Source organism: Zophobas morio, unplaced genomic scaffold, assembly GCF_036711695.1.
Source record: "Zophobas morio isolate AGI-343-1 ecotype UQ-CSIRO unplaced genomic scaffold, CSIRO_AGI_Zmor_V1 ptg000020l, whole genome shotgun sequence".
Classification (NCBI taxonomy): Eukaryota; Metazoa; Arthropoda; class Insecta; order Coleoptera; family Tenebrionidae; genus Zophobas; species Zophobas morio.
Window position 1 is genome coordinate 1447808 of NW_026972125.1, and position 13126 is coordinate 1460933.

General features: G+C 28.9%; 1 protein-coding gene across 3 annotated transcripts in view; it reads right to left on the reverse strand.

Annotated features, from left to right (window-relative positions):
- LOC135131448 (vacuolar fusion protein CCZ1 homolog) overlaps positions 1–11738 on the reverse strand; it is a 58549-nt gene extending 46811 nt beyond the window's left edge. For 2 of the 3 annotated variants that reach the window (XM_064059215.1, XM_064059214.1), the window contains exons 1-8: positions 11532–11738; positions 11387–11484; positions 11248–11341; positions 10997–11203; positions 10773–10948; positions 10435–10724; positions 9976–10377; positions 9–73 (exon numbers count right to left, since the gene is read on the reverse strand). In XM_064059215.1, the coding sequence (XP_063915285.1) occupies positions 15–73; positions 9976–10377; positions 10435–10724; positions 10773–10948; positions 10997–11203; positions 11248–11341; positions 11387–11484; positions 11532–11594 (1389 nt within the window). In that variant the 5' untranslated portion in view covers positions 11595–11738 and the 3' untranslated portion in view covers positions 9–14. The remainder of the gene's footprint in view (positions 1–8; positions 74–9975; positions 10378–10434; positions 10725–10772; positions 10949–10996; positions 11204–11247; positions 11342–11386; positions 11485–11531) is intronic. The other variant, XM_064059216.1, reaches the window with a different exon arrangement.
- Between the last annotated feature and the right edge of the window lie 1388 nt (positions 11739–13126).

The following is a 13126-nucleotide window of genomic DNA, read 5'->3' on the forward strand; positions in this document are numbered from 1 at the left end:
GCGTTTACCTGTTGTTACAGCGGGTGGAAAAAGATTCCTTTTAGTTCGGTGTCGCACAATTTTTTTACTTCCTCTAAAAAAAAAAAAAAATAATAAATTAGAGTTGGGGAAACTTGAATACTAAAGGGGGATTTATAAACTTGCTGTTGACGTTGAAGGTCACGTTGTCGTTTATAAACTCCGTTGCGAAGAAGTTTCTTATTGTCGAAATGGGTCTATACATACTAAGAAGAAAAGGCAAAATGTAAGCCCGCCCACCCACCCTATCTCAATTGTGACCATTTTTTTTATTCGTTGTGAGCCAAGGGGGCGGAGCTTAACTTAACTTTCCATGCTTACAATAGCTTTAAAACGTCTGCAAGATTTCAAAATATTCAGTTTTGCAATTCTTTATTTAATCCAGAAAATAAATTGACGCAGTGATTATTATTTTTGGGACACCCTGTATAAGCAAATCTAAAAAATAGCAATGCAATGATAAATTATAGTACTTGCTAAGACTAATACCCCTTAAGAAAAGAGAGGGCGGGTGGGCGGGCCTACTGCTTGTTTATAAAAGGTTATTTGGACCCTCGGATTTCTCAATTTTTCAACATTTCAACTTCGGGAATTTTTCCATTTCTGAATTTTTCGATTGTTCGATATTTTAATTTTTTGCTTTTTTTTTATTTCGGATTTTTGGATTTTTTACATTTTACATTTAGATTTTGCAGTTTATCAGTTTTTAATTTTTCGATTTTTCGACTTCTAGGGTTTTTGATTTTTATACTTTTGAATTATAATTCAAAATTCAAACTTCGAAAAATCGAGAAATTGAAATATTTGATATTGTAAAATCGAAAATAGAAACCACCAAAAATCGAGAAATTGAAAATTTTAAATTGAACATCAAAATTGAAATGAAAAATCAAAAAATGGTAAAGTCGAAAAATTGAAAATTGGCGAAAGTCGAAAAATCAAGAAATTTGAAAAATCGAACAGTCGAAAAACCGGAGAGTCGAAAAAGCGATATCAAAAATCGCAGTTTTTTTCGATTTCTCCATTTATCGTTCTTTTTTTGTAAATTGAAATTTTTGAATTTCTAATGTTCCGATTTTTCGATTTTTACATTTTTTCGACAATTCAATTTTCTAATTTTTCAATTTAACGAATTTATTTATTTATTTAATTTATTTGTTCAACGGGATACTCCTTATGATACAATTAAATGGTATTTGAAACAAAAAGACCCAGGACAAGAAGATTAACAATAAACACAAATATGGGTAAAAGTTAACCTTAAAACAAAACAGTAGAATTTCTCAATATTTGATTTTTAAATTTTGCGATTTCTCGTTTATCCGTTTTTTTTTTTATTCTTCAGTTTTCGATTTTTTTAATTTTACGAGTTTTAGATTTCTCAATTTTTCCATATTTGGGAATTTTTCCATTTCTGGATTTTTCGATTGTTCGATATTTTAATTTTTCGCTTTTTTAATTCCAGATTTTTGGAATTTTTGATGTTTCGATTTTTTACATTTTGCATTTTTCGATTTTTCAATTTTTCAGTTTTTAAATTTTTCGATTTCTCGTTTTACCGTTTTTTTTTTAATTAAATTTTGCAATTTTTCAGTTTTTAATTTTTCGATTTTGGGCTATTTCGATTTCTCGAAGTTATAATGTTTCGATTTTTAGACTTTCAGGGTTTTCGATTTTTTATATTTTTGGATTTCAATTCAATTCAAAATTAAAACTTCGAAAAGTCGAAAGATCGAGAAATTGAAAAATTTAAATTGAACACCAAAACTGAAACGAAGAATCAAAAAATGGTAAAGTCGAAAAATCAAGAATTAGCGAAATCGGAACTTCGAATCGAAAATTCGAGAAATTGAAAATTCGAAAACTCGGAAAATCGAGACGTCGAATAAAAACCAAGAAATTGAAATATCTAGAAAAATAGATAAACGAAAGTCAATAAATCCAAACATCGAAAAGTCGAAAACTCGGTTCGGGAATCGAAAATTGAAGTTGAAAAATTCAGAAATTAAAAAGCCGAATAATTCAAAAATATAAATAGAAATATTGAATATTCGAAAATTCGAGAAATCCAAATTTTGAAAATTGTGAAAAAATGGTAAAGTCGAAAAATCGACAATTGGAAAATTCGAAAACTCGGAAAATTGAGGTATCGAATAATAAAAAAATCAAGAAATGGAAATCTAAAAATCGACAACTCGAAAAATCGGAAAATTGAGAAATTGGAAAGTCGAAAATCTGAAAAGTCAAAAAATCGACGAATATCTACAAAATATCAAAAACTACCTAAGGCCGATTCTGGCAAATGGTATACCCTCTAAGAAAAGAGAGGGCGGGCGGGTGGGGCTATTACCTGCTAAGATAAAACTGATTTTGGCAAATGACATTCTCCAAAAAAAGTGAGGGTGGGTGGGCGGGGCTAGTACCTGTTAAGATAAAACTGATTTTGGCAAATGACATACACTCTAAGAAAATAGAGGGTGGGTGGGTGGGGCTAGTACTTGCTACTATAAGACTAAACAATACTAAGAGTTGTCATAATATGGATTTTGCAATTAAACTCCGCCCCTCTTTCTGACAACGAATAAAAAATTCATCAAAATCGAGAGAGGGGCGGGTGGGTGGGGCTTAATTATTATCTCCAAGATTTCAAAGCATTCAAAATGTTGGAGCTGAAAAATCAGAAAAACGAGAAATCGAGATATCAAAAAAAAACAAAATTGAAGAATTGAAAAATTGGAAAAACCTGAAACTTAAATTTCGAAACATTAAAAAACCGAAGAAAAATTGTGAAAAACTGAAAAATCGGGGAATTGAAGTCTAAATTTTCGAAAAATTGAAAAACCAAAAACCTGAAAAATTTGGAAATCCAAATAGTCCAAAATCGAATAATGGAAAAATTGAGAATTGAAAAAAATGGAAACAATCGAAAAATTGAAAAATCCCAAAACTTAAATACCCAAAAATTGAAAAATCCATAAATAGAAAAATCTAAAGATTGAAAAATCTAAACATCAAAAAATTGGAAGATCGAAAAATATAAAAATCGAAAACTCAAAAAGTTGAAAATTAGAAAAATCGAAAAATCAAGAAATGGAGATATCGAAAAATTAAAAAATTTAAATATCGAGAAACCGAAAAGTCGAGAAGTCAAAAAATAGGGAAATCGAAATGGCCAAAAACCGAAAACTTGAAAAATTTAAATTTAAAAAAACAGGCAAACGGAACATTGGAAAAATAGAGATCTCGATAAATCGAAAAATTTTAAAACTGAAAAATTTTAACATCAAATTGAAGAATTGAAAAATTTGAAAACCAAAGAAAAATTGCGAAAAACTGTAAAACTGAGAAATCGGAAAATTGAAAAATCGAGAAATCAAGAAGTCGAAAAATTGGAAAATCCAAAGAGTCCAAAATCGAAATTGAGAACTAAAAAAACGGGGAAAAATGGAAAATCTAAAAATCGGGAAGCTCAACAAACGAAAAATTGAAAAACTGAAAAATCAAAAAATATAAAAATCGAAAAGTCTAAAAGTTGAAAAATCGAAAATTCGAAAAACCAAGACATCGAAAAATTACAAAATTGAAATATCGGGAAATTGAAAGTCGAGAAGTCCAAAAATCGAAATAGGTCAAAATCGAAAACTTGAAAAATTAAAATTTAAAAAACAGGCAAACGGAACATTGGAAGAATAGAAATCTCGATAAATCGAAAAATATTAAAACTGAAAAATTTGAATATCAAATTGAAGAATTGAAAAATTTGAAAATTCAAGAAAAATTGCGAAAAACTGTAAAACCGAGGAAGCGGGGCCTAAATTTTCGAAAAATTGAAAAATCAAAAAACTGAAACATCGAAAACCGAAAAATCGAGAAATCAAAAAGTCGAAAAATTGGGAAATCCAAATAGTCTAAAATCGGGAAATAGAAAAATTGCGAATTGAAAAAAAGGGAAAAAATGGAAAATCTAAAAATCGGGAACCTGAACAAAAGAAAAATTGAAAAATCCCAAAACTCAAATATCGAAAAATTGAAAGATGAAAAATCGAAACAGACTGAACATTCGAAAACTCGAGATCTCTATAAATCGAAATATCAAAAATTTAAAATCTAATAAATCGAAAAATTAGAATATTAAATTGAAGAATTGAAAAATTGGAAAATCCCGAAAGTCAAATATCGAAAAATTGAAAAACTGAAGAAAAATCTTAAACACCGTAAAATCGAGAAATCAAGAAATCGAGAAACCGAAATATCAAAAAGTCGAAAAATCAAAAAGTGGGAAAATCAAAAAATCGAAAAAAGCAAAAGTTGAAAAATCGAAAAAATTGATGAATCGAGTAATTAAAAAATTGAAAATTAAGAACCGCCAAAAATAAAAAAAAAAATTGAAAAATCGTAAAACTGAAATGTCGGAAAGTTATTGAAAAATTGAAACATCGAGAAACAAAAAATTCGAAAAGACTAAAAATCGAAAACTTGAAAAATTGATATTTAAAAAAAATCAGTTTTCGAAAAATCGGAAAAATTTAAAGTTGAAAAATAGAAAAACCGAAAAATAAATAAATGAAAACTAGAAATACCAAAAAATTTAAAATTTAAGAAATCGAAAAATTAAAATATAAAAATTGACGACTTGTTAAAAATTTGGAAAATCGCAGATTTCAAATATCGAAAAATTGAAAAATCCAAGAAAAATTGCGAAACACTATGTAAAATCGAGAAATCGAAATTTATAAAATCGAAGAATTGAAACATCAAAAACCGGAAAAATTGTAAAACTGAAAAATTGAAAACCTGAAAAATCGAGAAATCAAGAAGTCCAGAGATCGAAATATCAAAGTCTAAAAATCAAGAACTGGGAAAATCGAAAATCGAAAAATGCAAAAGTCGAGAAATCGAAAATTTAGAAACGCCAAAAATCAAAAAGTTGAAAAATCGGTAAAATTAAAAACCGAAAAATGGAAAAACGAAAAATTAAAAAATCACAAAACCGAAGTATCGATAAACTGAAAAATCCCAAAACAGAAATATTGAAAAATTGAAACATTGGGAAATCAAAAATTCTAAAAGTCTAAAAATCTAGAAATCGAATAGCCTAAAACCGAAAAATCGAAAACCTGAAAATTGAAACGTAGAAAAACTGAAAAAAAAAATGAAAAACCGAGATCAAAAAACACTGTAAAATCGAGAATCCGAAAAGTGAAATATAAGGTGTAGATCGAATAATTTATAGAAGGAAGATAACAATTTATCTGTTTTTAATTAACAGTATTAAGAGTAAACAAACTGACCAAAAGAAAAATTGAAAAATCCCAAAAACTCATATTATCGAAAAATCGAAATAGGTTAAAAGCGAAAAGTTGAAAAATTTAATTAAAAAAAAATCGGCAGACTGAACATTCGAAAACTCGAGATCTATATAAATCGAAATATCAAAAATTTAAAATCTAATAAATCGAATAATTAGAATATTAAATTGAAGAATTGAAAAATTGGAAAATCCCGAAAGTCAAATATCGAAAAATTGAAAAACTGAAGAAAAGTCTGAAACACGGTAAAATCGAGAAATCAAGAAGTCGAGAAACCGAAATATCAAAAAGTCGAAAAATCAAAAAGTGGGAAAATCAAAAAATCGAAAAAAGCAAAAGTTGAAAAATCGAAAAAACTGAAAGTTAAGAACCGCCAAAAATTAAAAAATTGAAAAATCGTAAAACTGAAATATCGGAAAATTGAGATATCGAAAAATTGAAAAAAATCCCAAAACTGAAATTGAAACATCGAGAAACAAAAAATTCGAAAAGACTAAATATCTAGAAATAGAAATAGTCCAAAATCGAAAACTTGAAAAATTTATATTTAAAAAAAAATCAGTTTTCGAAAAATCGAATCATTAATCGGAAAAATTTAAAGTTGAAAAACAGAAAAACTGAAAAATAAATAAATGAAAAATCGAAATACCAAAAAATTTAAAATTTAAAAAATCGAAAAATTAAAATATAAAAAATTGACGACTTGTTAAAAATTTGGAAAATCGCAGAACTCAAATATCGAAAAATTGAAAAATCCAAGAAAAATTGCGAAACACTATGTAAAATCGAGAAATCGAAATTTATAAAATCGAAGAATTGAAAAATCAAAAACCTGAAAAATTGTAAAACTGAAAAATCGAGAAATCAAAAAGTCAAGAGATCGATATCAAAGTCTAAAAATCAAGAAATGGGAAAATCAGAAAATCGAAAAATGCAAAGGTCGAGAAATCGAAAATTTAGACACGCCAAAAATTAAGAAGTTGAAAAATCGGTAAAATTAAAAACCGAAAAATGGAAAAACGAAAAATAAAAAATTGCAAAACCGAAGTATCGAAAAACTGAAAAATCCCAAAACTAAAATATTGAAACATTCGAAAAGTCTAAAAATCTAGAAATCGAATAGCCTAAAACCGAAAAATCGAAAACCTGAAAAGTTTAGATTTAAAAAAACAATCCAGTTTTCGAAAAATTGAAATCATAAATAGAAAAAAAAATTAAATTAAAACGTGGAAAAATGAAAAACCGAGATTAAAAAAATTTAAAAATTAAGAAATCGATAAATTAAAGTATAAAAATAATTTAAAAAAAAAACAGTATTAAGAGTAGTCACCAGAATGAAGAGGGGGTGGGTGGGCGGGCCTACTGCTTGCCTATAAAAGACTCTCTTGGAAAAAGTTAAACTTAGCCCCGCCCATCCACCCGTTCTCTAATATGGATTTTGCAATTAAACTCCGCCCCTATATCTGATAATGAAGAAAAAATTCCCATCACAACTGGGATAGGGGCGGGTGGGTGAGGCTTAATTATTATCTCCAAGATTTCAAAGCATTCGGTTTTATAGTTCCTGATTAAATCAATAAAATAAATTCACGCATTCATTAATTAATATGAAATTTGAAAAATCGAAAAATTAAAATATCTATTAAAAAATTGAAGGATTGAAAAATTAAAAAAATCCCAAAACTGAAATATTGAAAAATTGATAAAGCGATAAGTCGAAAAATTCAAAGAGAAAAATCGAAACAACAAGAAATCGAAAAGTCGAGAAGTCGGAAAATCTAGAAATCGAAATAGCCCAAAATCGAAAACTTCAAAAATTTATATTTTTAAAAAATCGGGCAACTGAAATTCGAAAAATCGGAATCTCGATAAATCGAAAAATTTTAGAACTGAAAAATCAAAAAAACGAGAAATCGAGATATCAAAAAAAAAAACAAAATTGAACAATTGAAAAATTGGAAAATCTTGAAACTCAAATTTCGAAACATTGAAAAATCAAAAACCTCAAAAATTTGGAAATCTAAATACTCCAAAATCGAAAAATGGAATAATTGAGAATTTAAAAAAAAGGGAAATAATCGAAAAATTGAAAAATCCCAAAACTCAAATACCCAAAAATTGAAAAATCCATAAATAGAAAAATCTAAAGAAATTAGAAAAATCGCAAAATCAAGAAATTGAGATATCGAAAAATTAAAAAAATTAAATATCGAGAAACCGAGAAGTCGAAAAATCTGGAAATCGAAATGGCCAAAAACCGAAAACTTGAAAAATTTAAACTTAAAAAAAATGGGGAAACGGAACATTCGAAAAATCGAAATCTCGATAGATCGAAAAATTTTAAAACTGAAAAATTTGAATATCAAACTGAAGAATTGAAAAATTTGATAACCCAAGAAAAATTGCAAAAAACTGTAAAACCGAAGAATCGAAGCCTAAATTTTCGAAAAATTGAAAAATCAAAAACCTGAAAAATTATAAAACTGAAACATCGATAACCGAAAAATCGAGAAATCAAGAAGTCGAAAAATTGGGAAATCCAAATAGTCTAAAATCGGGAAATGGAAAAATTGAGAATTGAAAAAAGGGAAAAAATGGAAAATCTAAAAATCAGGAAACTGAACAAAAGAAAAATTGAAAAATCCCAAAACTCAAATATCGAAACAGACTGAACATTTGAAAACTCGAGATCTCTATAAATCGAAATATCAAAAATTTAAAATCTAATAAATCGAAAAATTAGAATATTAAATTGAAGAATTGAAAAATTGGAAAATCCCGAAAGTCAAATATCGAAAAATTGAAAAACTGAAGAAAAATCTGAAACACCGTAAAATCGAGAAATCAAGAAGTCGAGAAACTGAAATATCAAAAAGTCGAAAAATCAAAAAGTGGGAAAATCAAAAAATCGAAAAAAGCAAAAGTTGAAAAATCGAAAAAATTGATTAATCGAGTAATTAAAAAATTGAAAATTAAGAACCACCAAAAATAAAAAAATTGAAAAATCGTACAAGTGAAATATATCTGAAAATTGAGATATCGAAAAATTGAAAAAAATCCCAAAACTGAAATACTGAAAAATTGAAACATCGAGAAACAAAAAATTCGAAAAGAAAATAAAAATCTAGAAATAGAAATAGTCCAAAATCGAAAACGTGAAAAATTTATATTTAAAAAAAAAGCAGTTTTCGAAAAATCGAAATCATTAGTCGGAAAAATTTAAACTTGAAAAATAAATAAATGAAAAATCGAAATACCAAAAAATTTAAAATTCAAGAAATCGAAAAATTGTTAAAAATTTGGAAAATCGCAGAACTCAAATATCGAAAAATTAAAAAATCCAAGAAAAATTGCGAAACACTGTAAAATTGAGAAATCGAAAATTTATAAAATCGAAGAATTGAAAAATCAAAAACCTGAAAAATTGTAAAACTGAAAAATTGAAAACCCGAAAAATCGAGAAATCAAGAAGTCAAGAGATCGAAATATCAAGAAATGGGAAAATCACAAAATCGAAAAATGCACAAGTCGAGAAATCGAAAATTTAGAAACGCCAAAAATCAAAAAGTTGAAAAATCGGTAAGATTAAAAACCGAAAAATGGAAAAACGAAAAATTAAAAAATCGCAAAACCGAAGTATCGATAAACTGAAAAATCCCAAAACTGAAATATTGAAAAATTGAAACATTGGGAAATCAAAAATTCTAAAAGTCTAAAAATCTAGAAATCGAATAGCCTAAAACCGAAAAATCGAAAGCCTGAAAATTGAAACGTAGAAAAACTGAAAAAAAAAAAATGAAAAACCAAGATCAAAAACACTGTAAAATCGAGAATCCGAAAAGTGAAATAGGAAATAGGTATAAGGTGTAGATCGAATAATTTATAGAAGGAAAATAACAATTTATCTCTTTTTAATTAACAGTATTAAGAGTAGTCACCAGAATGAAGAGAGGGTGGTTGGGCGGGCCTACTGCCTGTCTATAAAAGACTCTCTTGGAAAAAGATAAACTTAGCCCCGCCCACCCACCCGTTCTCTAATATGGATTTTGCAATTAAACTCCGCCCCTCTATCTGACAATGAAAAAAACATTCATCCATCACAACTGCGATAAGGGCGGGTGGGTTATCTCCAAGATTTCAAAGCATTCGGTTTTATAGTTCCTGATTAAATCAATAAAATAAATAATAATTAATTAATTAACATACGTGGTATTTTTTTAACACGATACTCAAAAATATGTTTTTAATTTCTTGTAAAGAAATAAGTATTTTGCAGTTAAGCTCAGCCCCCTTGGTTCTCGGCAAATAAAAAAAGTCGCAATTGAGATAGGGCGGGTGGGCGGGCTGACACTTTGCCTTTTTGTTTTAATATGTGCAGACATCTTATCACAAGAAACTTAAAACATGTTTAAAATGAAAAATTTGTATAAGGAAATATGGATTTTGCAATTGGGATCTGCCCCACAGTAACAAAATCTATATTTCCTTGTAAAAATGTACCATTTCAACCATGTTTTAAGTTTGTTCCTTCAAGTTGGCAGCACTGCACACTACCGCAATTTGATTGGTTGAAAACCCAACGGCAACGTAACGCATACCTTCGCTGCGGCAACGTCAGCGGCAAGTTTATAAATCGACCTTTACTTACCGCTGATGTCGATCAAACTGGCGTTTTTTTGTTGGAGCGCAACGTAGAATTCTCTCGAGTTGGAATTTTTCGCAACGACCCAGTAGTCGTTCATGGTTTTAACGATCATTTCGCTGGAGTGTCCCAAAAGGCCCCGCTTGTTATTCATGTCGGCCATTATTTTCAAACTTTCTTTCGTACAGGCGATGTTGCCGGACTGTTTGTTGTCCAAATGAGCGGTACTCTTGTACGCCAAATTGAGTTTGTTGAAGTAGATAAATCTGGGGGAATTTTCAGGGACGTTTGACGGGGTTATCACTTGTTTGGAACAATATTCTGAAATATCAGACACTATGGTTGTCAATTTGGGGCTGACGTATTCGTCCATGTCTTTAAACAACTGCAGAGACAACTCCTTATCAACTAAAAAGGGCAAACTAGTTTAGACAAAATTTATTTTTCATTGAAAAAAAAAATCACCTTTCATGAATAAGCAAACGGTGGCACTCAGCGCCCTATAAACCACTAAGTGACAACTCACACCCTTTCCAGACGCAAACAGAAACACTTTCGGTATTTTCCCTACAGTTTTCGCCGTTTTTAAATTCGTAGGACCGGTTATAAAGCGACCGTGGTGTAGAGCGGCAAAGGGCGAAAGCGAGTTGCGCGGCATGGAGCCTCCTTGGAGCTCCGTCTCCATATTGGCAGGCAGTAGAGTACCTATGAGGTACTGATACACAATTTTCATGTCTTTAGGCTCAAGCCCGCTCCTTCAAAAACAATCAATTACTAAAACATTTTTCATTTTTGACTACTACCAGATCAGATGGTCGTTGTACAAAAACGCTGTATATTCTATTTCCGGGTACGTACATTCTAGACAATTAATAAAGCACTGGACCCTCAGGAATGTGAGTTTATCAAGCGGAAGGTACTGAATGCCGCAGAAAACGTTGAGGATGTCAGCGTGTGCCAATTTTAGAGTTTTCAAATACTAAAATTGTGTTTTTTTTAAACAGTGAAAACAATATTTGAAACGTACGGCTTTGTAGAAATGCTCGAGCCGCGTTTTCAGAGTCCCGATGTCGTGGTTCTCGATGCTGTGCTCAAAAGTCCCCCAAAATAACCGGTAAGTGTTGTAGGCTTGCTTCAGCACGGCTTCATACACGTTGTCTTGGACGTCATCCTCTAAGTATTCGGTTTGGTTTGAGCTGTCTTTGCCTTTAGCCACAATGGGGAGATTCAACGTCTAGAAATTGTTTTAAATCTGAGTTTTTAATAATTTCCACTTACCATGACTATCCAGAAATTCTTCTCTGGCTGAAAATACAGCTGGCGCATTTTTTGCGTATGTAAGGAGTTGACGGGAGTGCTCGGTTTGAAGGTGCTAAAACTTCCGTTGTAGTAGTGTTTGTACAAATTTATTTTTTACCCTGTGAATTGGATAATGCCTTCAACAAGCCCCACATTTTTTATTTGGACGTCAGCGTTGTCCGTTATTGGATAGTAGTAGAGGATTTTCTTGAGTTCCTTAAAAGTGGCTCTTTAATAGCGGAAAGGTGGCTAAAAATACGTACTTCGCCTTCTTTGGGGCCAAACTGAGAATTAAAAATGAAGAAGTTGCGGAGCTCCACATCCATCTTCGGGTTCTTTTGGGTGTCGCTAAACTGAGGAACTGTGGCTTATTTTATGGGTTTAGAGTTCGATATTAAAGTAACAAAATGTTTTAATACATTTTTTGTGAGATAACATTTATAGGTTATATTTTGACATTTGTGCTCCAATGTGTATCGAACTCTCTGATCCATACTATATTTGATCCATACCAGACTATCCATACTAAATGCATAATAGTTATTTTGCCTATTTTTCCTAGTTTTTAATTTCTGGTAAATAAGCACTTTTTATTTTTGATTTTTCAGTTTCTCAATCTTTAATCTTTCGATTTTTCAATTTTTCGTGTATTTCATTTCCAATTTTTTATTTTTTCAAACTTTTCAGTTTATACTTTTTCGTTTTTTCATTTTTGATTTATCAATTCTACAATTTTTCCATTTATTTTAAGCGAAAAATAGCAACATTGAAAAAGAGGAAATAAGAAAAAACGAATCGAATCGAGAAATTGAAAAATAAAAAACTGAAAAATTGAAAATCTGAATAAATGAAAAAGTTGTAAAATGCAAATAATTGAAAAATGGAAAAGTTTTAAAAATTATAATTATTTTATTACAAATTTAAAATGAAGACTAGAAAAATTGCAGATCAAAAATTGAAGAAACGAAAAATTGAAAAATCTAAAAGTCGGAAAATCGAAATATTGAAAACCGGCAAATTAAACATTTCATATTGAAAAACCGAAAAATTGATAAACTAAAGAAAATAAAAAACCTTCGTATGATTGAAAAAATTTGTAAAAATGAAAAATCGAAAACTCAGAAAATTCTAAAATCGTAAAATTGAAAATGTGAAACTTTGTTTTAATTATTATCACATATTATAATGAAAACTAGAAAAATTGCAAATCAAAAATTGACAAAACAAAAAAAAATATATCGAAAAATTAAAACTCGTGAAAATACCAAAATCTAAAAATTGAAACATCTAAAAGTTGGAAAATCGAAAAACTGAAACAAAATTTGTCGTAAAATTGAACAAACAAAAAAAAATAAATTTGAAAAAACAAAAAATTATAAAATCGGGACATTTATAAAGCGAAAAATTGCAAAAATAAGAAAAAAAACCGAAACGAAAATGTGTAAAAATGAAAAATTGGAGAATTGAAAAATTAAAAATGGAAAAATTCTAAAATCCTAAAATTGAAAAAGTTTTTTTTTTTTAATTATTATTATTATTATTACATATTTAAAATGCAAACTAGAAAAACTGTAAATTAAAAATTAAGAAACGAAGAATTAAAAACCTAAAAATTGAAAAATCGAAAAATTGAAAACCGGAAAATTGAAAAATTTCATATCGAAAAAGTGAAAAAGTAAAGAAAATAAAAAACTGAAACGAACAAATGAAAAATTGAAAAATCGAAAAATTGAAACGTCCAAAAGTTGGAAATCGAACAACTGAAAATAGAATTCGAAGAGTTGCATGTCGTAAATAGGAAAAACAAAAAAAAATGAAAAATTAAAAAATCGCAAATCGAAAAATTAAAAAATATTAG